Genomic DNA, 23,626 nt, shown 5'->3' with positions numbered 1-23,626 from the left:
CTCTTCCTCTTCGCTTCTCGTATTCTTCACACTGCAACAATGGTGAGAGGCTCATCTCAAATCCCAATCATCATCCTCATCGACCACCAGACCCGGTCCCGTTAGCATGGCACCTCCGCGGCGGACTCAAGATCTCGCCCACTGTCGTTCTCGTCATGAGCCTCTGCTTCATCGGCTTCGTCACCGCCCTCCACGTTTCCGACAAGCTCTACCGCGACTGATATGGTGCCGGAGCTTAGTTTTCCAGATTCTGATTAACCGAATCAGGATTGTCTGTCGGATTCTTCATGATTGGTAATTGAAATGCCACGAAAAAACGTCATAGTGATGATATATATATATATATATATATATATATATATATATATATATATATATACTCTAAAAGTAACAGATTTCAACTGGAAATGAAAAGGTCTCATGCAGGTGTCTTAACAAAAACGAATTATTGACTAAAAGCTCAATTCAAAGTTTTGGTAGTGCGATTCCACCAATTCAATGAATGGAAGAGCTTTGCCTCTTACTTATATATATATATATATATATATATATATATATATATATATATATATATATAACATTGATTATCAATTTAGAAAACAAAATCAAAATTTTAATTATTAAACTTGCTTTTTAATTTCTTGCTTTGAAAATATTGAAAGCATAAAAAATTAGTAAACATAATTCTACTTTATATTTCAGCTTCAGAAATTAAAACATGATTTTACTTTTGAAGAAAGCAAAAATAAGAATGTGAAAGCGTTAGTAATCGGGCCCTTTGTGTATGCTGTGGTATGTGTGGATGATGCAGTATATGTGTGTTTGATTGAGCCCATTTCAATTAATTTATGGAAAGTAAAAATAGATGTGGTTAATAATAACGTTGGGAGTGGTGATGGTGGTGTAGGAGGTTGCACTGACAATGGTGGGAGGGAACATGGATGATTTTCCGGTGACTTGGCTTGGTGTCGTCCCAACTTCTTCATCTCTTTGGAAACGCATGATTCGATTGATGTGTTTAGAGAGAGAAAAGAGGAGTGATGTGGTAGGGAAGCGATGGGGGTGTACTCAAGGGCAAAAATAAAACTTCCCAATATACAATATCTTTTATTTTTTTCATTAAAAATAAATACTTTAATTTTAAGGTCAAAAGTGTAAATTTATATTATTTTTTGTGGTCAAATGCTCAATATGGACCTTTCTATAATATTGCTATAACTTCTATCTACATGCACAATATAGAAACCTGGTGATTTGTGTAATTTGCCCAATTTTTTTTTACTACGTATTTGTTTTTTCGCGTATATCTTTTAGTCATTGTAAAAACCCTTATTTAACCAAAAAAACAAAATTGTAAAAACCTTTCCCGACAAAATTATAAAAACAGCCTTATCTATTCCCTATAAGGCTATACCTTTATTATTACCAAATATAATCTTTTTTTATAATAAAGAAATTATTTTAATAAATTTACTATTAATTCTATATCAATCGGTCCCCTACACTATATAAACAAAATTATTTTATATCCACTACGCTATGCTCTCTCTATATATTATTACTAATTTTAACAAAATACTTGCGGAAAGCAGTATATAAAATTTATATATATGTAACATATATAAATATATTGACTAACTAATAGTTATTAAACTCATACTATTATTTTACTATTTGAACTAAATAAATATTCTCAGTCTATTTATTCTCTCTAATTCTCTTGACTTTACACTTTGAAAAACAAAACCAAATTTAGGATATTTGAAAATTGTATTTTTCTTAAAAACATATTCTCTGTTATAAATTTTCTTTTCGGTAAGTACCTTTGTTGATGTGAAGTTCTATGATATGAGGAAATAATTCAATAACAATGAGAATATAAAGAAATAGAGGCCTAAGTAGATTACCTTTGTTGATGTCAAGTTATGTTATTTAATTTATTTCCCTTCTCTCTCACACACACAAAAGGTATGGGTGTCGCAGAGTGTGGACGAGAGAAACGGGAGGGCAGAGGAGAGAGAAACGGGAGGCAGGGTTTGGTGCTCACAAAAATGTTAAAGCTAATGATTGTAGAGAACTCATAGAGAAGATCACTCACAGAATCTCTCATTGGACTGCAAGATCACTCTTTTATGCAGGTAGATTGTAGCTTGTTAGATCCGTCCTTGTATCTACACAGCTCTATTGGTCCAGCATCTTCATTCTTCCAAAGAGTATTATCAATGAACTTAATAGGATTTTCAGATCCTTCTTATGGTATGGCCCAGAGATGAAATCCAATGGAGGAAAGGTTAATTGGGAAGCAGTGTGTAAGCCTAAGGCTAAAGGGGGTCTGGGTCTGCCAAACCTAGAAATTTCTAACCGTGCAGCTGTCCTTAGATATATTTGGGATCTTCACACTGATAATACAGATAGAATCTGGTTGAATTGGTGTCGAATTCACCTAATCAAAGGTAAGAATCTCTGGTCATTGAAAATTCCACACTCATACTCTTGGAGTTGGAGGAAAATTCTGCAACTCAGACACCAGGCAAGGCATTTTATCAAACATCTTATTGGGGATGGGAATGATACCTCATTTTGGTTGGATAATTGGTCCTCTGGAGGGCCTCTATGCCTCCGATTTTCTCCTTCCATCCTCTCCTCATCGGGTATCCATGAACACACAAAAGTTTCTCACTTTATTGGCAACAACTCTTGGAGCTTTCCACCCCATTTATCCTTAGCTATCCCTGAGCTCCTCTCCCTACAGCAACCTGTTCCTTTCAGGAAGGACAAATTGATTTGGTTGGTGTCTCCTTCTGGTTCATTCAGCTTGAAGTATACTATTTTCCACCTATCTCATCATGGTCCTGCAGTTCATCCCGAGAATGAGATTTATCATATGGTTGGCTGTTCAAGGCAGACTCCCAACTCTTGACTGCAGAGCCATGGCTAACCATGAAAACTTTTGTACCCTTTGCAATTCTGATATGGAGTCTCATTCTCATCTATTCTTCAACTTTAACTTCTCTTCCCCTCTTTGGAAATTCGTCCAAGATAGATGCAGGTTCTACAAAGCTTTTCAGAGTTAGGAAGATTTGATTCTATGGATAAGTGTTCGATGGAGATCAAACTCACCAATCAACACTCTAAGGAAAGTATGTTTTTCAGCATTGGTTTACCACACATGGGAAGAGAGGAACAACCGCATATTCAGAAGGAATCCAACTTCGCAGAGCAGGGTTCTAGAGGCTTCTAGATCGATTCTGAGCAATTGGAATCTTTCGCCTTCTTTTTGCAGGCCCCCTCCGAGGCCACCAGATTGATTTTCATGGAGTGTATATGTAACGACCCACTCTACCACATGGTATGATATTGTCCGCTTTGGGCCTGAGCCCGTACGGTTTTGCTCTTGGGTTTCATCCCAAAAGGCCTCATACCAATTGGAGATGACACACTTACATATAAGCACTTCACCTTTCCTCAACCCAGGCGATGTGGGACTGTGCACCCGTAGCTCGCCAGTGTGGTAGCCTGACAATGTCTCTCGCATCCGCCCACGGCACACCCGCCCACAGGGTCATCACAATCCACCCCCCTTGGAGGCCCGACGTCCCCGTCGGCACACTTCCGGCTGGGTCAGGCTCTGATACCATTTGTAACGACCCACTCCACCACATGGTATGATATTGTCCGCTTTGGGCCTGAGCCCGCACGTTTTTGCTCTTGGGTTTCATCCCAAAAGGCCTCATACCAATTGGAGATGACACACTTACATATAAGCACTTCACCTTTCCTCAACCCAGGCGATGTGGGACTGTGCACCCGTAGCTCGCCAGTGTGGTAGCCTGACAATGTCTCTCGCATCCGCCCACGGCACACCCGCCCACAGGGTCATCACAGTATATCCCCATCATAGTATGGTTTGCTCACCGGAACTGTGTTTGAGATTTCTTGTATCGGCTTTCTGCTTCATGAAGTTCTCTTTGCTTTGGGTTGGCCTTAGCTCTGGGCTTTGGATTGGGTTTGCCTTCGGGCTTGTAATTTGCCTCTAGTGGGCTGTTTGGGCTAAAGGCCTTTCTTGTATCTTTTTCTCTATCTATTCAATTCGCTTAATTTTTCAAAAAAAAAAAAACGTTACTCTCAATAGCTTTATTCTTATGTTTATGTACATACTACATATATTTACAAAAAAAATTATTTGGCAGGATTTGGTGCTCACAAATTGCAAGAGTTAGAAATTTTTTAATATAGTCATACATAAATAGGACAGTGAAACTAAAAATTACTGTTCGGATTATTAAAAGTTTAAACAACCAATCCATTCAAATTACGATTGACAGCAACTATAAATAGTAGGGCGAAAATAAGAAACTATGCATGTAATTTATTCAAACATGTACGAAAATCACAAAGGCAGATTCAATAAGAAAGAAAGAATGTACAGAAATATCATCAAACCAAAGCGAGAGTCTCCGTGAATATATAAGCTTCAAAACGTTCAAATTGCAAAGAACCCTTTTCCTGAAATTTTCCAGGTGCTGCCAAATTATGAAGCTCCTTAAAAGTATTATCCTTAAACTTATAAGATCAGACCGTACTGGGTACGCGCAACAGGAGCGAGGACTCATCTTCATCATCTTCTCGAACAACACAAAGAATAGAGTAAGTATAATTCCTACTAGGAGAGCCAGGGTCTCTCCGATCCATCTCTGGAAATGCATTTATAATTCTAGCAAGATCAACATGATACTTCACAAACCAGTTAGAGTAGCCCCTCTTCATCTCAAAAACATCAAATTGCATTTTCCAAGACCCATAACTTACTATAAAATGCAAATGGCCATTAGACTCACCGAAGTACCTGAACCTGCTCTGCTCCCAACCCGCATAAGTAAATGGAATCATTGGAATTGTTTCACGTCAATGTCGAAGCGAAAAGAAGCCCCACCGGGACTAATCCAATGAATCGAGCCGTTACAAAAAAACCCCATCACCGTTCCAGATATCATATGAGATCTCAAATGAATCTCCATATGACCTCCAGGACCGAGTCTCTGATGAATATACATCGATACGGTACTTATATATAGAAAGCAAATAACTGTATAATGAATGGATTTCAATGGATCAAAAACCAATCCAGTTCCAGAACAAGTGGAAGATTCAGTTCCAGTGAGAGGAGGAAGCGTCGAGTATTTATTGGCGCTGGGATTGTATATATAATATTCAAGAGTTTTTTCTCGGATTAATTTTCGGAAAGTACAACAGAGAAACAAGCCATTGCAAGACTATTAAGATTTTGATACCTGAAGGATCGTCCACGAAATTGAGATACCTGAAGGGAGCTCCAGAGAGATTGCTGTTGCTGATCGAAACTTACTCGAATTCGGACTTGATGGCGTGGAGGCCAGAGGAGAGCGGAGGGTGTGAGGTGTGGGTGTCGCAGAGTGTGGAGGAGAGAGAAATGGGATGCAGAGATGAGAGAGAACCAGTGTTTGGACACAGATTCCAATCTGATGAGAGACTTGACCGGCATGCAGATGAGGATCTCCGACAATAGGCCATTGTTGTTGGCAATTTTGATGGGTGCTGCCGACAGCATTTGGTGGCAGTACTCCTCTGGTGAGGAGATTTGGTTGTCGCTGCCTGTGATCGGTAAGAATTTTTTTTTTCTTTCCGAAGCTGATCGGCAGCATAATGTTGCCGACTAAGTGAGGAGAGTTGGTTGCAAACCCACTCGGTTGAAGTATAATTACTACTTTATTTAAAGACGTTTAATCTGTATTGAATCACCATTTAGCAGGCTCCTCGGACTACGGTCTCTTTCTTGGCCGGCCGTTTCCAGCACTCTGCCAGATTTTATTTTTAAACTAATGGTACTTGCCAAGATTCAAAAACCAAATGACTTTAACCATTAGAGCAACCATGACTTCTTGATTCTAAAGGGCCAAGCCACATCATTGTTATAATCGTTATTCCATGTTATTGATTATGGTACTCCGTCGTTTGTCTGTTTTTGATAAGAGAGTCCATGGATGATTAGGCCAAAATCGAGTTTTTATACTATATTTTAGGCGGAAACTGTGCATGTGTCTTCCTCTCGATCTTTTATATCACCCGGTGGACAATTGCACAGTAGTTATTTCAACCAAATCACCAAGCTTATGAAAATTTATACAAAGACCAAACAAATACATATGACTGAACAAGCGCAGCAACAAAATAAAACTCACCAGTCTCACCCATCATCCTCACCTTAATGCACTGGCAATTTATCATTTGAAGAAGAGACAAAAAATGCCCTATACTTTTTGTCTTCCTGATCTAGTACCATATAACTAGTACAGAGACTCCAACATTCTGCAACCTGAGGTCGAAATACTAATCTGCAGTGTCACTCGTCAAAGGATGCAATAAAAAATACAGGACATGGAACAGTTTCGATGCTGGCCTGCATTGGCACTTTTAAAAAGAGGAGAAAATGAAACAGGTTCCTAGTAAGAAATGAAATGATTTTGGCAATCAATTTGGTAGAGACAGACTTAAATGTCTACACGCAGATATCAAAGTCTACCAATGTATATAGTACATCACAACTTCACTCAACCAAGTCGCTGCAGGTCACGCTTTAAGTTATCTGTAAATGTATATAAAGTTACAGTTATTAAAGTGAATGTAAGTATCAATTTCAAATCATTATTAAAGTTAGAGTTAATTAAATGTCTACATATAGCATGCCAAGATTCAGTCTAATAGAAAAGAGTCTTACAAAATACCACAATTAATTATATCTTTTAGTTTTAGTATTGTGTGATGCAACTCAAGCTCCAGGAAATTCCTAGCAGGAATGATGACTAAAGTACCTAAGAGTGAAACTGAGATTCTCTTTTACTTTTATTGTTCATTTTTACAATTCAAATCCACAAATTGTAATATCTCCACTAAATTTTAGCTTCCTGCTGAAGGAAACTGGAAAGTATAAAACTTATCATCGGATCAGACCAACTATTTTTTGAAAAGTACAGCAGAGCAACATGCCGGGCAAAACTGTAAGATTTTGATACCTAAAGATCGTCCACGAAATTGAGAGATCTGAAGGGGGCTCGAGAAAGATCGAATGAAACAAACTCAAATTTGGACTAGGGGCACAGAGGAGGGGTTTTTCCGAAGGAAGAGGCCATGGGCTCTGCGGTTTGGGGGTGTCGCAGAGTGTGGAGGAGAGAGAAATGGGAGTCAGAGATGAGATGAGAGAGAACCAGTGTTTGGGCACAGATTTGAGTCTGATCAGACACTTGACGAGCGTGCAAATGAGAATCTCTGTCGAGAAGTTGTCGTTGCCAGCAATTGTGGTGGCCGTTGACGCGGCGTTTGGTGGCAGTCCTCCTTTGGTGAGGATATTTCGTTGTTGGTGCCTATGGTGGCTAACATTTTTGTAGAGTCCCGAGGAGTTAAGACTACTCTACTACCATTATACCCCAATCCGAGTCAAATGGCAACCATAAAATACTTTACACTATTTGTCTTCCTGATCTAGAATTTTACAACTACGACAAAGAGTGTAACATTCTGCTCTTCAGGTTGAAATTCGTTGGTCCTAAAGCAATATAAGGGAATTTGGCTTAGTTCTATAGACCAATACCAAGATCTACCCAACAAATCACGAATAACTTTAACTCAAACCCTTATTTCGTGCAAGGTTTAAAACTTCAACCTATAAACAACATTTGTTCAAAAGAGAAAATTATATAGGGAGCTCCTCATAGTTCATTAAGTCCAAATAGGAAATAATATGATACATTGATTTTTTTTTTTTTTTTTTCTGTGACATGATACATAAAATTTCAATCATATTAGAACTTCACATACTACAATAAAAATAAGGTATTAGATCCAAAAAAAAAATTGGAAAATCAAAATCATGTATACTTGAACCTTCAACACCACCTGAAAAATATATATATATATATATATATATATATATATATTGCAGCAACTCGTCAAAGGATACAGTAGAACAGGGTATGGAACATCATGGATGCTGGCCTTCAATGACACTTATCAGAAGGAGGAGACAGTGAAACAAGTTCCCAATAGGAAAGGAAATGATTTCGGTAATCGATTTTAAAGAGATGACTTTAATGTCTGCACACACACGGTAAAGTTTACAAACTATATGTATCACAACTTCACTCAAATAAGTTGTTGTAGGTCAGGCTTTAACCCATCTGTATGTGTATATATATCAAGTCATAATTTTTCTTTTTCTTTTTTAGCAAGTATGAATTTCAAATCATATCAGAGATAGAATTACTTAAATGTCTAGTTATATGCAGTGATTCAATTTATAGAAAAAAGTTTTAGAGAACATCACTATTAATTATGTTTTTTTTATGTATTATGAGATGCCATTCAAATTCCAGGAACGATATATCAAAAAGGACCCTAAGAGTGAAACTGAGATTCTCTTTCTATTACTGTTTATTTTAGAAGCCAAACCCCAATTTGATTAAACTTTGTTTTGGCCCTATAACCCTATTCAACAAGGCTAAGACATTTCTCCTTCAATAATTCGACATACACCAAAAGAACCAAAAACAACCAAAGCCACTTTTCAAGTAGACTGTCCACAATTCAAACCCAGAAATTTCAATATCTCCACTAAATTTTAGCTGCAAAACCCAACAATAATCAGCCTTGAAAAGCAACATTGTCCTATGCTACATAGGCTTCATAAATAGAAAAATTGAAGGAAAAATACTTAAGTGTCGGTCCTGCTGAAGGAAACTTGAAAGTCGGAAACTATGATTTATCTGTTCCGCTAATATGCAATCACACAAATGTTGTGGTTGTGATAACCAAAAACAACTTGATTCTCAGCATAATCTAGCTAAAAGGAATTTCATCATTGATGCAACCCAATTCTAAAGAGGTGGGAGAAGATAAAGCAACAGAACTCACACATATAACAGCATTTCCCGTCCCCCATGAGAAATATGGGAAACAAAGAAACAGCTTGGTACTTAACAATACAAGTTGGACACCCTTAAAGTTGCAAACATTTTGAAGGAGAGGGAAAACTACAAAAACAGGAGGCATGTATGCAAGAACTTAAAGATATAAACACGCACAAACACTTTAAAGCCTAACTAACAACTTCACTCGAGTAAGAAAACATAGACTTCGTCAAGTGTGGCAGAACAAGCTCGAGGCATCAAAAGGTGTCTCACCCTAAGCTAGCAAATATGGTTCAACCAAATAGACACACTTAACACTACCAAAATCCAGTCAGGCATATATCATGAAGATTGAAATTACTTTCTTTTCAAGTGTTTAACAAATTTAATAATTTCCAGCACCAACATTGAATAATACATTCAATGACGTAGTGCTAATTTAAGATCTCGACATACCAATTGGATTACATCTAATATCATTGATAAAAGTACCATTATTGGCACGAAATGATGCCAGAGGCAGCCATAAATATCTATCTTGAGTGATACATTGACAGAAATATAATCAAACTGAAGCAAGAGTCTCTGTGTATAAATAAGCATCAAAACATCCAAATTGCAACGAACCCTTTTTGTGAAATTTTCCAGGTGCCAAATTATGAAGCTCCTTGAAAGTATTATCCTTAAGTTTATAAGATAGGACCTTACCGGGTACGTGCAACAGCAGCGATGACTCATTTTCATCCTCTTCTCGAACAAGATTAAGTATTGAGTAAGCATAATAATTCATACAACGAATGTCACGGCGGCTCCTATCCATCTTTGGAAATGCATTTACAATTCCAACAAGATCAACACGATACTTCACAAACCATTTAGAGTAGTCTCTCTCCATCTCAAAAACATCAAATTGTGTTGTCACAGTCCGATAATTCTCTATAAGATGCAAATGGCCATTAGACTCACCAAAGTACCTATACTTCCTCTCCCTCCTCCTACCCCCGGAATCCGGAATCCTCCTACCCCGGGAATCCGGAATCGGCAATGTTTCAAGATACTCATGATCAACATCAAAGCGGAAAGAAGCCCCACTGAGACTAATCCAATGAATTGAGCCGTTACAAAAGACCCCATCTGTGAGCCCCATATAATATGAGGTTTGAAATCTCCCAGATGACCTCCAAGACCGAGTCTCCGATGAATATACATTAATATAGTAATCACATTTACGGTTGTAAAAAACGTTATACTCATCCATACTACTTACGCAAATAACTGTATAATGAATAGATTTCAATGGATCAAAAGCCAAACCATAACCGAAAACAGTAGATTCAGTTCCAGTGAGAGGGGGAAGTGTCGAGTATTGCTTGGTGGTTGGATTGTAAATATAATAATTGTGATTTGTTTTTCCGACACTTTTTCGAAAAGTTGAACAGAGCAACAAGCCATTGCAAGACTGTAAGATTTTGATACCTGAAGGATCGTCCGCGAAATTGAGGGCTCCGGAGAGATTGTGATTGTTGTTGCTGAATGAAACGAACTCGAATTCGGACATGAAGTCGCAGAGGAAAAGGGGGGTTTTTCGGAGGAAGAGGCCTGAGGGTCTCCGTCGCAGAATGCGGTTGAAAGAGAGATGGGAGGCAGAGATGAGAGAAAACCAGTGTTTGGACACAGATTTGAATCTGATCAGAGACTTGAAGGGCGTGCAGACTAGGATCTCCGTCAGGAGGTCATCGTTTCCCGCGATTGTGGTGGAGGCCAACGACGTCGTTTGGTGGCAGTCCTCCTCCGGCGAGGAGATTTCGTTGTCGTTGCCTGTGATTGGCACCATTTTTTGTCGACTAAAGACTATACTACTAGCTCGAGGAAACTGGCCAATGTAAAGTGTTGAAAGCTTGACTGATACCAGGAGGTCAGTCGACCGAGTATGTTAGCATCGGAGTTGTGGACCCCAACTGTACGTGTTGTTTTGGCTACGTTGTTGAGGTGGAGCGTTGACTCGGCCCACTATTTACATACTCCAAAAATGAGACATCTGGTGTCAAAAAAAAAAATGGGGATAAATGATTTTTTTTAGTCCAGTTTGCATTTCTTTAAAAATAAAAAAATATGTTATAATTTTTATATTTATTTATTACTAATACTCCCTATTATATATCATTTGACATAGAAGAAATAAGAATAGAAAACACTGAACAAATTTTTTAATGAATGGCATACAAATATACTTGCACTTTGGAGCTATTCTAAATTTTACTCACTTTGGAGCTATTCTAAATTTTACTCCCTCCGTCCCAAAATATAGTTAGGTGGAAGAAATTTTTTTTTACTTTCACAATAATAAATAATACATCCAATTAGGTACGGCTAATTTAATATCTCGACTTACAAATTGGCATGCATCTAATATCATTGGTAAAACCATGATTATCGACGAGCAATGATGCCATAGGCTGCAACAAATCTCTCTTTTGAGTGACTTGTGTCTCATTGAAGACACGCCTTGTTTCTCATAAAAGGCACCATCAAACAATACACATATTACCTTTAAAAACTTATGTTATAATTAGGGAACAGTTCGGGTTCGGATCGTTAAGAGTTCAGCTTGAATTTGTTCGTTTAGTAAATGAGTCGAGTCTGAACCTAATTTTCAGGTTCGTTTAACAAATGAGGCTAGTTCGAACAATGTTGGGCTCAGTTCGTATAATCTTGTAAACATGGGTTCATTAAGGCTCGTGAACAAAGCTCGGGTTCGTTATATATCTATACATATTTATATATATAAAATAAGGAAAATGATAGGGCCACCGAATGATTTACCCGAATAAGTCCCGAATCTGACGTGTTTTTGTCCACCTCATCTAGTTAAACAATTCTAAAAAAATAATTGTTTAACACATGATAAGTATAGCCAATCACGTCAAATTCGGTGTTAATTCGGGGATTCATGTTCGATTCCTCTATCATTACTCATAAAGTAATAATGATTCAGGATAGTGACTTTGAGAATACATGTGACTTTGAGCTTTGTTTTTGGGCTTATGGGTTAGATTTTGCTGATTGAAGCTGAAAGCATCATTGGGGTGCCTTATTTGGGTTGTATCGTTTAATTTAGCCTTGTCTATATTATGGGCTTGATGTACATTATTCTTATATTTAGGGAAAAGTGCAAAAAATTCCTCTGAACTATTAAAAAATCAGCAATTAACCCCCCTAAATTACAAAAATTGCAACTAACCCCCCTGTACTATGCATTTTTGTTGTAGATTGCCCCATCCGGCAAGGCTCCGGTCGGTAAAGTGACCATGTGATGGTCACGTGACACACAATATAATTTTAATGACTATAACGCCCTTATGAGCATGAAAAGACACTAATGCCTCTAACCATTACACGGTTACACCCAAATCCTTAACGCCCAAACACTGCCTTGTGACTTCTTTATGATCAACACACACACACACACACACACACACACACACACACACATAGTTATAATCACTATTCATCTTCTTCACTATGTTCTCTCTGATACATGTTCATCCCATTAGAAAAATCACGCACTGATGAAAGCAAAAAAGAAATATTAGCCTAAAATTCCCAAACCTTCGGTTGGAATCTCAGGAAATGCATTAACGACTGAGTCTGTTCTTCGTCGATAGCGTCGGGTAATCTTCTAGTAGATATGTGCTACCGTCTTCCAAAACTCTACCGACTTGTTCTGTCCTATAACCAATTCTTCGTCGATAGCGTCGGGTAATCTTCTAGTAGATATGTGCTACCGTCTTCCAAAACTCTACCGACTTGTTCTGTCCTATAACCAATTCGATGGCCAAATTATTTCCATTTTACATGAATTCTCGGAACTTCAAATATTGTCATTGGCATATAACAGATTCAGTGGAGCAATACGAAGAGAGATTAACAACCTAACCATCCTGGAAGAGTGATATCTTAACGTAAACAACTTGAAATGTATGATAGTTGTTTGTGCTTTTGTTTTCCCTTGCTCTATCCATGTGTGCTTGCATATATATATGCAAGGACTTTATCTTATAAAGTGACAAGATTTTGTTAATTTTGGAATTTGTGCTCTGTTAATCACGTATATTAATTAATTACTAGGATGAATAAAGACATAGCCTATCCATCAACATTAGTTTCTATTATGATGTCCCAAATTAAGATAGAGGTAATTTCTCTCAACTACGTACCTTACAGGAAACATTCCTAAATAAATTGGCAAACTTGCTAATCTGAAGATTTTGGTCATTGGGATGAACCAGCTTTCGGGCTCCATACCCACCTCTTTCTTCAACATCTCCTTACTGGAAATAATTGGTTCCGACAATAATAGCCTGTCCGGTAATCTTCCAACGGATATGTGCTATAGTCTTCCAAAACTCTACTGGCTTGATTTGTCCTCTAACCAATTCGATGGCCAAATTCCATTACGTGAATGCTAGGAACTTCAAATCTTGTGGTTGTCAAAAAACAAATTCAATGGAGAAATACCAAGAGAGATTGGGAACTTAACGTTCCTGAAAGAGTTATTTCTTGACCAAAACAACTTGAAAGGTAAGATAGATTTTGCTTCTCTTCTTTACTTTATTCGGCCATGTGCGCTTGCATATATATGCAATGACTTTATCTTATAACAATGTATATATGCAATGACTTTATCTTATAACAATGTATATATGTCGTATATTGATTACTTAGAGGAATAAATGTATGATAGTATGTGGATATATTCAAATGCTTTAAAATCTTATTAAGAAATAATTTGCCGGCAAAATTTGTTCTTTATACTAAAAAATTATTATTTATTTTGCTAATTATCCCACAATTTTTTAAAAAAATAAATTATTTGCAATGTAGTTACCAAACTAGATAGGTTAATTTAGAACTTATGTGCACTCACTCTCCCATAGGGCATTTCTGATTCAGTTTTGGTTTAGCGTATAAAAGCATCCGAAGCATGACATAAAACGATGTAGTTAGATTGAAAAAAAATGTACATGTACGACCAAAATGTTAATTTTAATTTTTGCAGGTGTAATACCACAAGAAATTGAAAAACTTTGCAATCTAGAGTATTTAAATTTAGGTTTCAATAGCTTCAAAGGACCGATTCCAGAAACAATTTTCAACATGTCAAAACTATTGATCATTAATTTTGTGAAAAACCATCTTTCAGGCAAACTTCCGTCAAGTATTAGGTTATCGAATCCTGAAGAATTATACCTTGGTCTAAATAACCTCAATAGAATTATCCCTCACTCTATCTCAAATATGTCCAGACTCATTGTTTTGGATCTTTCCAATAACAATTTCACCCATTCACTTCCCAACTCACTCCGTAACTTGGAACTCCTCGAAATTCTAAACCTCTCAGGAAATAATTTAATCAGTGAATCTCCAAACCCAGAATTGAGCCTTATTACTGCCTTGACGAATTGCCGACGTTTAAAGATTTTGCGGGTAGACGAAAATCCTCTTAATTCCATGCTTCCAGTTTCCATTGGGAATCTCTCCACTTCGCTTCAAAGGATCAGTGCGAGTTATTGTGAAATTAAGGGCAGAATTCCCAACCACATTGGTAACTTGAGCAATTTGGCTTTCCTCGGTCTACATGGTAATGGCTTCACTGGATTTATTCCAACCACAATGAACAAGTTATCAAGGCTTCAAGTTTTAGATCTTGGATTTAACAGGAAACAAGGGTCCATTCCAAATGATCTCTGCCTCTTACACAAATTGGGATCATTAGATCTGGGTGAAAATGACCTTTTTGGTCCAATTCCAGCTTGTCTAGGGAATGTTACATCTCTAAGAGAACTTTTTCTGGATTCCAACAGATTAACCTCAAAAATACCCACAAATCTGTTCAGCCTTGAAGATATTTTGTATTTGAACTTGTCCTCAAATTCTTTAAATGGCTCAATTCCCTCGGAGATTGGAACTTTAAAGGCCGCAATACAAATAGGTTTATCATTGAATAGCTTTTCAGGTAATATCCTTAGCACAATTGGAGGTCTGCAAACCTTAATCAATCTTTCTTTGGCACATAATAATCAATCTTTCTTTGGCACATAATGGATTACAAGGACCTATTCCTATGTCCTTTGGCAACTTGATAAGCTTGGAAAATTTGGATCTATCTTACAACAATCTCTCGGGTGAAATTCCAAAGTCAATAGAGTCACTCTTGTTTCTTAAGTATTTCAATGCATCTTTCAATAGGTTAAGAGGAGAAATTCCCACCACCGGACCATTTGTAAACTTCACAAGTCAATCCTTCATGTCGAATGAAGCATTATGTGGTGTCCGAAAGTTTCAAGTCCCACCATGCCATTCAAGCTCTCTTCAGAGAAGAAGGCCAAAAAAGTTACACCTCAATCGGTCTCGATATCATAATTAATTTCTGCAATATTTGCATCAATGATATCTAATTTACACCTCAATCACAAAAATAAAAATAAAAAATAAAAAATAAAAAATTATTATTCATGCAAGAAAAGAATACAGAGACATTTGTATGCGCGATATATATAGATATCCACTACAATAATAAAGGTCCGGCGACAATAGATCCACCATTGGCGAGCACGACGTCGACCTTGGTCAGATTCCTTATTTCCTCTTTGTGGGTTTTGTATCTCCATGGCCACTGTGAACCCATTTAGAAGGAACCACACATGCACAACCTTATCACAATTTTACAAATCAAAACAACTCAATATCCATATCCGTCTTCATCGCCATCGCCATCGCGAACCCATTTGTGGCACAATCGAAATCAACTCCTCCAGCATCCTGGCCATCCCCACCGATGGCACCATCACCACCGTCCCCACAACTACACCGGCGGAATCACTCCCATGGAAAAACCAAGTCTTCTATTACGTGGAACCCCTAGGCTTCTTCACTTTCACCTTCTCTCTGGAACTGTTATGAACCCACAGGAATGAGGTTTTTATTTATTTTTTATTTTTTCATTTTCTGGTTTGTTAATTTGTTTGACTTTTTTTTTTTTTTTTGGAATATTACAATATTAGTTGTCAAATTCTTATTGGTCCATGAGAATGCACTGTCCACGTCATCCTCTATGTCTTCCATTTAAGTTTATAGCTATGGAAACTAGCTGTTTTAGGAAGGTTAAATATGTTTTTTGATTTTTTCAGTGACCGGTTGTCCTTAACTGCAACAAAATCAAAGTTGAAGTGGGTTTCTTGTAATTCAGGGAGTTAATTGCAAAACCCTAATAGTTCAGGCGGGTTTCTTGCACTTTTCCCTTATATTTATTTTACAAGTTACCTTCTGGATTTTTTATTTTATTTTTTATTTTTTGGTGAAATAAAAATTAATTTTGAAAACAAATTATTTTTTATTTTATTTTTTTAAAAATATTTTTATTAAACGAGCCGAGTTCCGAACCCGAGCAGACCCACATATACAAATGAAGCTAGCCCAAACACACCCAAACTCAACTCGGCTCGATTCATTTGTAACTTAGTTACAACCCTTCATCATATATAAAGTATATAGTTGCGAAATGGCCAAATGATTATATGGACTAGTGTCACCAGGATTAACTAAATGCACTTCTTGTCATATTACTGATAATAGCGATGACATAGTAACATGCTGAAAAGTCTTTGTCGAATTGTAGACTCTCTCCCTCTTTTTGTATATATAAATATATGTAACGACAATACTTAGGTCTTCATCAGTTAATATAACAATAAACAAATAGTCACACCTATTTTAATTACCAAATCAGGTATGATAATTAACCCACCAAATCAGATTTTGTAAGTGAGTTTGTACTCTACCATTTTTTATTTAATAATTAAAGAGAATGCGTCTCTATGTTTTTTTGTTTACATCAACAGTTAGGAAGGATGACATACATCCTCACCGGCAAAGATCTCAATATTGTTTGTAATATATGAACAAAATTCCTCTATTTCTCTCAAATAAAAATAATACATAGTAATAAAAGTGGTCAACACTATACCGGTTGGCTGAGCTGGCGAAAAACATGTAGAGTAGGGGTAACAATTTGTGTTCGTCGGTCATAATCGTATCGTGTCTATATAAGAGTATTCTACTAAATAGGTAAACCCAAATCTGACCCTTTTAATAATAGTATCAAGAACCCTCGATACTAACCCGATTTGTTTATTAAGTTAACGTGTTAACCCGTTTAATGACTTGTTTATGTTATTTATCCAAACTAGATATTTAATATTTAATTAAATAATAAATACTAAAAAAAATTGTCACAATTAACTCAAATATTTAAAATAAGAAAAATAATAATAACGCGTAGTCAAGGTTTATGTTGAAATAACTTAACATATGTAGTCGAGTTTAAACAGGTAACGTATATAGTCATATTAACTATTATAACATGTTGAGTTACACGTGTTGAACTCTCAATCCTAATAAAATGAAAGCAAATAACTGTATAATGAATATATATATATACACATATATACATATTTCATTGGATCATGGATGCGGTAATAATATATAGGCTTATTGGCCTCACCATGAAAGCAAATAACTGTATAATGAATACATTTCATTGGATCAAAAGCCAAACCAGCGCCGAAACAAGTGGAAGATTTAGTTCCGGTGAGTGGTGGAAGTGTTGAGTATTTCTTGGTGGTGGGATTGTATATATAATAATCAGGAATTGATTCTTGGACAAATTTTCGGAAAGTAGAACAGAGAAACAAGCCATTGCAAGACTGTAAGATTTTGATACTTGAAGTATCGTCCACAAAATTGAGAAACCTGAAGGAAGTTCCAGAAAGATTGTTGTTGCTGAATGAAACAAACTCGAATTCGGACTTGGTGGGGCGGAGGCGAGAGAGGGATTTCCGGAGGAAGAGGCCAGAGGGTCTGAGGTTTGGGTGTCGCAGTGTGGAGGAGTGAGATATGGGAGGCAGAGATTAGAGAGAACCAATGTTTGGACACAGATTTGAATCTGATCAGAGACTTGACGGGCGTGCAGATGAGGATCTCTGTCGAGATGTCATAGCCAGCAATTGTAGTGGCCGTTGATGACAGCGTTTGGTGGCAGTCTCCTCTGGTGAGGATATTTCGTTGTTGGCGTCTATGGTGGCTAACATATATTTTTTTTTTCTTGATTACTTAGGAACTCCTCCACGCAGGGCCCCTTAGGGATCCACCGTAGGGTACAAACCTGGGGGGTGGATCCTTGCGCAAGGACACCTCCGGGTGAGTCCGGAAACGCAGGTGGCAAACATTTTTGTAGTCTCTCAAAGAGTATAGACTACTCTACTACTAGTATACCCCAATCCGAGTCGAATGACCATCATAAAAATACTTTATAGTTGTTGTCTTCCTGATCTAGTATTTTACAACTACGACAAAGAGTGTAACATTCTGCTCCAGGTCGAAATTCGTTTGTCCTAAAGCAATATAAGGGAATTTGGCTTAGTTCTATAGACCAATACCAAGATCAACCCAACAAATCATGAATAACTTTAACTCAAACCCTAATTTCATGCAAAGTTCAAAACTTCAACCTCTAAACAACATTTTTTGAAAAGAGAAATTTATATAGGAAGCTCGCCATAGTTCATGAAGTCCAAATAGGAAATTATATGATAGATAGATTTTTTATTTTTTTTCGTGACATGATACATTAAAATTTCAATCATATTAAAACTTCACATACTATAGTAAAAATAAGGAATTAGAAACAATATTTTTTTGGAAAATTAAAATCATGCATACATGAACCTTGTAGGGGATTACTCTCCTTTCAAGCCACCTGTCACATTGAGCGTCACCGAGGCTCACTAGGGTCAAGCACCTCGGCAGCCCAAAGGGCGAGACTCTCACGTATCTCGAGTAGGAAGGTATCAATCACATGAGTCTCATTTACCGCCGTCTTCGAAGGGATGGGCATTTAATGAAATAGTACTTAACCCTAGCATAAAGACTGAGATACCCCTATTGTACTCAGTAGGACTATCAAAGTTACCTAGGAAGATCTCGAGAGACCCTCCCACTTGTAAGAGGGACCTGGGCCTATAAATAAGGGCCGAGGTACACAAGCCCAGTGACCCATTTTTGGCTGGATAATCATTCTGTTGTATTTTGTACTTTGATATCATCTTGGTAGCCGCAAAGATTTCAGCTTTCTGAATGTCAGTGAGAACATTATCCCACCATCCTTTAAGGATTCCTGTAAAACCAGCAACAACAAACTTAGCAATGGTTGGGTCAGTATTGTGGTTGATTTTACAGACTTGGCTATACATCAAGATTTGATGAATAACCTCGTAAATCTGGTTTAGGAGCAGAAACAACTAAACCACTTCGGTAAATAACATCTTTGAAAATTTTCAAGTGTTTATAATGTTGATCTATTGATTTTGAGAATATGAGAATATCATCAATATAAACAATAGAAAATTCAGTAAAAGGATTAAATATGTCATTCAAAATATGTTGAAATTCTGAAGGGGCATTTTTTAATCCAAATGGCATTACTGTCCATTCATACTGTACTAAAAAACCACCACAAACCTTCAACACCACCTCAATATATATATATATATATATATACTAAGCTGTAGTGCAACTCGTCAAAGGATAAAGTAAGAACATGACATGGAACATCATGGATGCTGGCCTGCAATGACACTCATCAAAAAGAGGAGACAGTGAAACAAGTTCCCAATAAGAAAGGAAATTATTTCGGCAATCAATATTAAAGAGATGACTTGAATGTCTGCACACACACAGTAAAGTCTACAAACGTATATGTATCACAACTTCACTCAAGTAAGTCGTTGTAGGTCAGGCTTTAACTCATCTGTATGTCTATATAACTATATATATAATTATACTTATCAAAAAAAAAAAAAACTATATATATAATTATATATCGAGTCATAGTTTTTCTCTTTCTTTTTCTTTTTCTTTTTTTTTAGTAAGTACGAATTTCAAATCATATTAGAGTTAGTATTACTTAGATGTCTACTTATATGCAGCGATTCAATTTATAGAAAAAAGTTTAGAGAACATCACTATTAATTATATTTCTTTATGTACTGTGAGATGCAATTCAAACTCCAGGAACGATATATAAAAAGGACCCTAAGAGTGAAACTAAGATTCTCTTTCTATTACTGTTTATTTTTATAATTTTCAACCACTTGCTTTAGAAGCCAAACCCCAATCTGATTAAACTTTGTTTTGCCCCTATAACCCTATTCAACAAGGCTAAGACATTCCTCCTTCAATATTTGATATACACCAAAAGAACCAAAAACAACCAAAGCCACTTTTCAAGTAGACTGTCCACAATTCAAACCCAAAAATTTCAATATCTCCACTAAATTTTAGCTGGAAAATTCAACAATTGAAGGAAAAATACTCATTAGTGTCGGTCCTGCTAAAGGAAACTCGAAATTCGGAAACTATGATTTATCTGTTCGGCTAATATGAAATCACACAAATGATATGGTTGTGATAACCAAAACAAGACGATTCTCATCATAATCAAGCAAAAAAGAATTTCATCATTGATGCAATCCAATTCTAAAGAGGTGGGAAAAGGAAGATAAAGCAACAGAGCTCACACAAATATGGAAAACAAAGAAACAGCTTGGTACTTAATGATACAGGTTGGACACCTTAAAGTTGCAAATTTTTTGAGGCAGAGGGAACACTACAAAAACATGAGGCATGTATGCAAGAACTTATATATAAACACGCACAAACGATTTAAAGCCTAACTTACAACTTCACTCGAGTAAGAAAACATGGACTTTGTCAAGTGTGGCAGAAGTAGCTCAATGCATCAAAAGTTGTCTCACCCTAAGCTAGCAAAAATGGTTCAACCAAATAGGCATACTAACACTACCAAAATCCAGTCAGGCATATTACATGAAGATTGAAATTACTTTCTTTTCAAGTGTCTGACAAATTTCATACTTTCCAGCACCAACATTGAATAATGCATCCAATGATGTGATCTGGACATACCAATTGGCATTACGTCTAATATCATTGATAAAACTACCATTATGGCACGACATGATGCCAGAGGCAGCCATCAAAATCTCTGTGTATAAGCATCAAACTGAAGCAAGAGTCTCTGTGTATATATAAGCATCAAAACATCCAAATAGTAAAGAACCCTTTTTATGAAATTTTCCGGGTGCCAAATTATGAAGCTCCTTGAAAGTATTATCCTTAAGTTTATAAGATAAGACCTTACCGGGTACGTGCAACAGCAGCGATGACTCATCTTCATCCTCTTCTCGTACAAGATTAAGTATGGAGTAAGCATCCATCTCTGGAAATGCATTTACAATTCCAACAAGATCAACGCGATACTTCACAAACCATTTAGAGTAGTCCCTCTCAATCTCAAAAACATCAAATTGTGTTCTCACAGTCTGATAATTCTCTATAAGAAATAAATGACCATTAGACTCACCAAAGTACCTATTCTTCCTCTCCCTAATATTCCCCGAAACCGGAATCATCGGCAATCTTTCAAGATACTCATGATCAACATCAAAGCGGAACGAAAGCCCACTAATATTAATCCAATGAATCGAGCCGTTACAAAAGACTCCATTTGCGAGCCCCGAATAGTCTGAGGTTTTGATTTCAAATGGTTTCCCAAGTGACCTCCAAGACCGAGTCTCCAATGAATATACATCAATATAGAGTGTATAGTCGTAAAAAACGGAATACTCTTTCATACACCAAAAGCAAATAACAGTATAATGAATAGATTTCAATGGATCAAAAGCCAAACCATAACCGTAAACAGTAAATTCAGTTCCACTTAGAGGTGGAAGCGTTGAGTATTGCTTGGTTGTTGGATTGTATATATAATAATTGTGAGTTGTTTTTCAGACAATTTTTCTAAAATTTGAACAGAGCAACAAGCCATTGCAAGACTGTAAGATATTGACAACTGAAGGATCGTCCGCTAAATTGAAGGCTCCGGAGAGATTGTGGTTGTTGCTGCTGAATGAAACGAACTCGAATTCGGACGTGTAGTCGCAGGGATAAAGAGGGCTTTTCCGGAGGAAGACGCCGGAGGGTCTGCGTCGCAGAATGCGGTTGAAAGAGAGATGGGAGGCAGATATGAGGGAAAACCAGTGTTTGGACACAGATTTGAATCTGACCAGAGACATGAAGGGCGTGCAGACTAGGATCTCCGTCAAGAGGTCGTCGTTTCCGGCAATTGTGGTGGCGGCGGCCGACGACGGCGTTTGGTTGCAGTCCTCCTCCGGTGAGGAGATTTCGTTGTCGTTGCCGTGATGGCCAACATTTTTGTCGAGTAAAAGACTAGACTATTCCTACTTGGAGTAATATATTTGCCAATGTATTTGGCCACGGCTCTCTCTCTCTCTCTCTCTCTCTCTCTCTCTCTATATATATATATGCGTGCGTGTAAAAGGCTAGACTATTCCTACTTGGAGTAATATATTTGCCAATGTATTTGGCCACGGCTGGCTGGCTCTCTCTCTCTCTCTCTCTCTCTCTCTCTCTCTCTCTCTGCGTGCGTGCGTGAAAGAGAGAGTGCGTGAGAGAGGGAGAGCCGGTTTCATTGATTGAGGGAGTTGGCTCCCTAAGTCACAGAGCTGGCTCCCAAGGTGGGGGAGTCGGCTCCCATTGGTTGAGAGCTTGCTCTCATGCCTAAAGGTGTATTGGACGTGGGTTTAGGTACTGTTTTGATATTTTTGGATTTCTGGACTATTCTGGGTTGATATTAAGAATTCTAAATATTATTTCATGTTATATTAAGCTCCATGGAGCTCCCAAGTCACAGAGCTGACTCCCAAGGTAGGGGAGCTGGCTCTCAACTTTTGAGAGCTTGCTCTCATGCCTAAAGGTGTACTGGACATGGGTTTAGGTACTGTTTTGATATTTTTGGATTCCTGGACTATTCTGGGTTGATATTAAGGATTCTAAATATTATTTCATGTTATATTAAGCCTCATGTTGCATATTTAATGCCTATATGCTAATGGAATTGAACAGTGTGAAAGTTTAAACAAAGTTTGCATACTGTTAATGGATATAAATGATTTAATTGCTTAATCTGATTTTAGTAATTTAAATGACTGGGACATGATTTTTAAATTTGTATTGGATGCATAATAGGGTCATATATATATATATATATATTAGATTTTATTATGATTATTTTGGATTTTAATTAATGAACCATTAAATTCTGTTCTATCCATTACATGGATGTTATTTTGAATTTTAATTTATGAACCATTAAATTCTATTCTATCAATTACATAGATGTTATTTTGGATTTTAATTGATGAACCGTTAAATTTTGTTCTATCAATTACACGGATGTTATTTTGAATTTTAATTGATGAACCATTAAATTCTGTTATGTCATTTACATGGATGTTATTCTGGATTTTAAATTGATGAACTGCTTTATCTATTTTATCAATTATTGGATTGATTGTGGATTATATGCACCGGTATGGGACGGTGGTATATTAGGTATGGATTAGATCAGAACGCTAATTCCTACCCATTCTGGATTTTAATTGATGAACTACTATTCTGTTTTGTCAATTATTGGATTTCTTTTGTGGATTATATGCACCGGTATGGGACGGTGGCATAGTAAGTACGGA

At 36.9% G+C, this 23,626-nt stretch overlaps 4 protein-coding genes across 4 annotated transcripts; 2 read left to right on the top strand and 2 right to left on the bottom strand.

Moving 5' to 3' along the window:
* Positions 1 to 2,269: 2,269 nt before the first annotated feature.
* Positions 2,270 to 2,920, top strand: LOC132277957 (uncharacterized). The gene has a single exon (XM_059779794.1). The coding sequence runs from the start codon at positions 2,270 to 2,272 to the stop codon at positions 2,918 to 2,920; it is 651 nt and encodes a 216-aa protein (XP_059635777.1).
* Positions 2,921 to 9,279: 6,359 nt separating this feature from the next.
* Positions 9,280 to 10,854, bottom strand: LOC132279147 (F-box protein At5g07610-like). The gene has a single exon (XM_059781079.1). The coding sequence runs from the start codon at positions 10,771 to 10,773 to the stop codon at positions 9,505 to 9,507; it is 1,269 nt and encodes a 422-aa protein (XP_059637062.1). The 5' UTR covers positions 10,774 to 10,854; the 3' UTR covers positions 9,280 to 9,504.
* Positions 10,855 to 14,237: 3,383 nt separating this feature from the next.
* Positions 14,238 to 15,041, top strand: LOC132277956 (receptor kinase-like protein Xa21). Its single transcript, XM_059779793.1, has one exon. It carries the CDS (start codon positions 14,238 to 14,240, stop codon positions 15,039 to 15,041), a length of 804 nt encoding a protein of 267 aa, XP_059635776.1.
* Positions 15,042 to 15,671: 630 nt separating this feature from the next.
* LOC132277955 (F-box protein At5g07610-like) lies at positions 15,672 to 21,709 on the bottom strand. The gene is made up of 3 exons (XM_059779791.1): positions 21,217 to 21,709; positions 20,931 to 21,060; positions 15,672 to 15,804 (listed from the first exon to the last, which is right to left on the bottom strand). Exons 1-3 carry the CDS (start codon positions 21,707 to 21,709, stop codon positions 15,672 to 15,674), a joined length of 756 nt encoding a protein of 251 aa, XP_059635774.1.
* Between the last annotated feature and the right edge of the window lie 1,917 nt (positions 21,710 to 23,626).

This window comes from Cornus florida, unplaced genomic scaffold (genome assembly GCF_030987335.1).
Source record: "Cornus florida cultivar Cherokee Brave unplaced genomic scaffold, ASM3098733v1 CherokeeBrave_3.0.0_Hap2_Chr10, whole genome shotgun sequence".
Lineage (NCBI taxonomy): Eukaryota > Viridiplantae > Streptophyta > Magnoliopsida > Cornales > Cornaceae > Cornus > Cornus florida.
The sequence above is the reverse complement of the archived record's forward strand: the minus strand, read 5'-3'. Positions and strand labels throughout refer to the sequence as shown.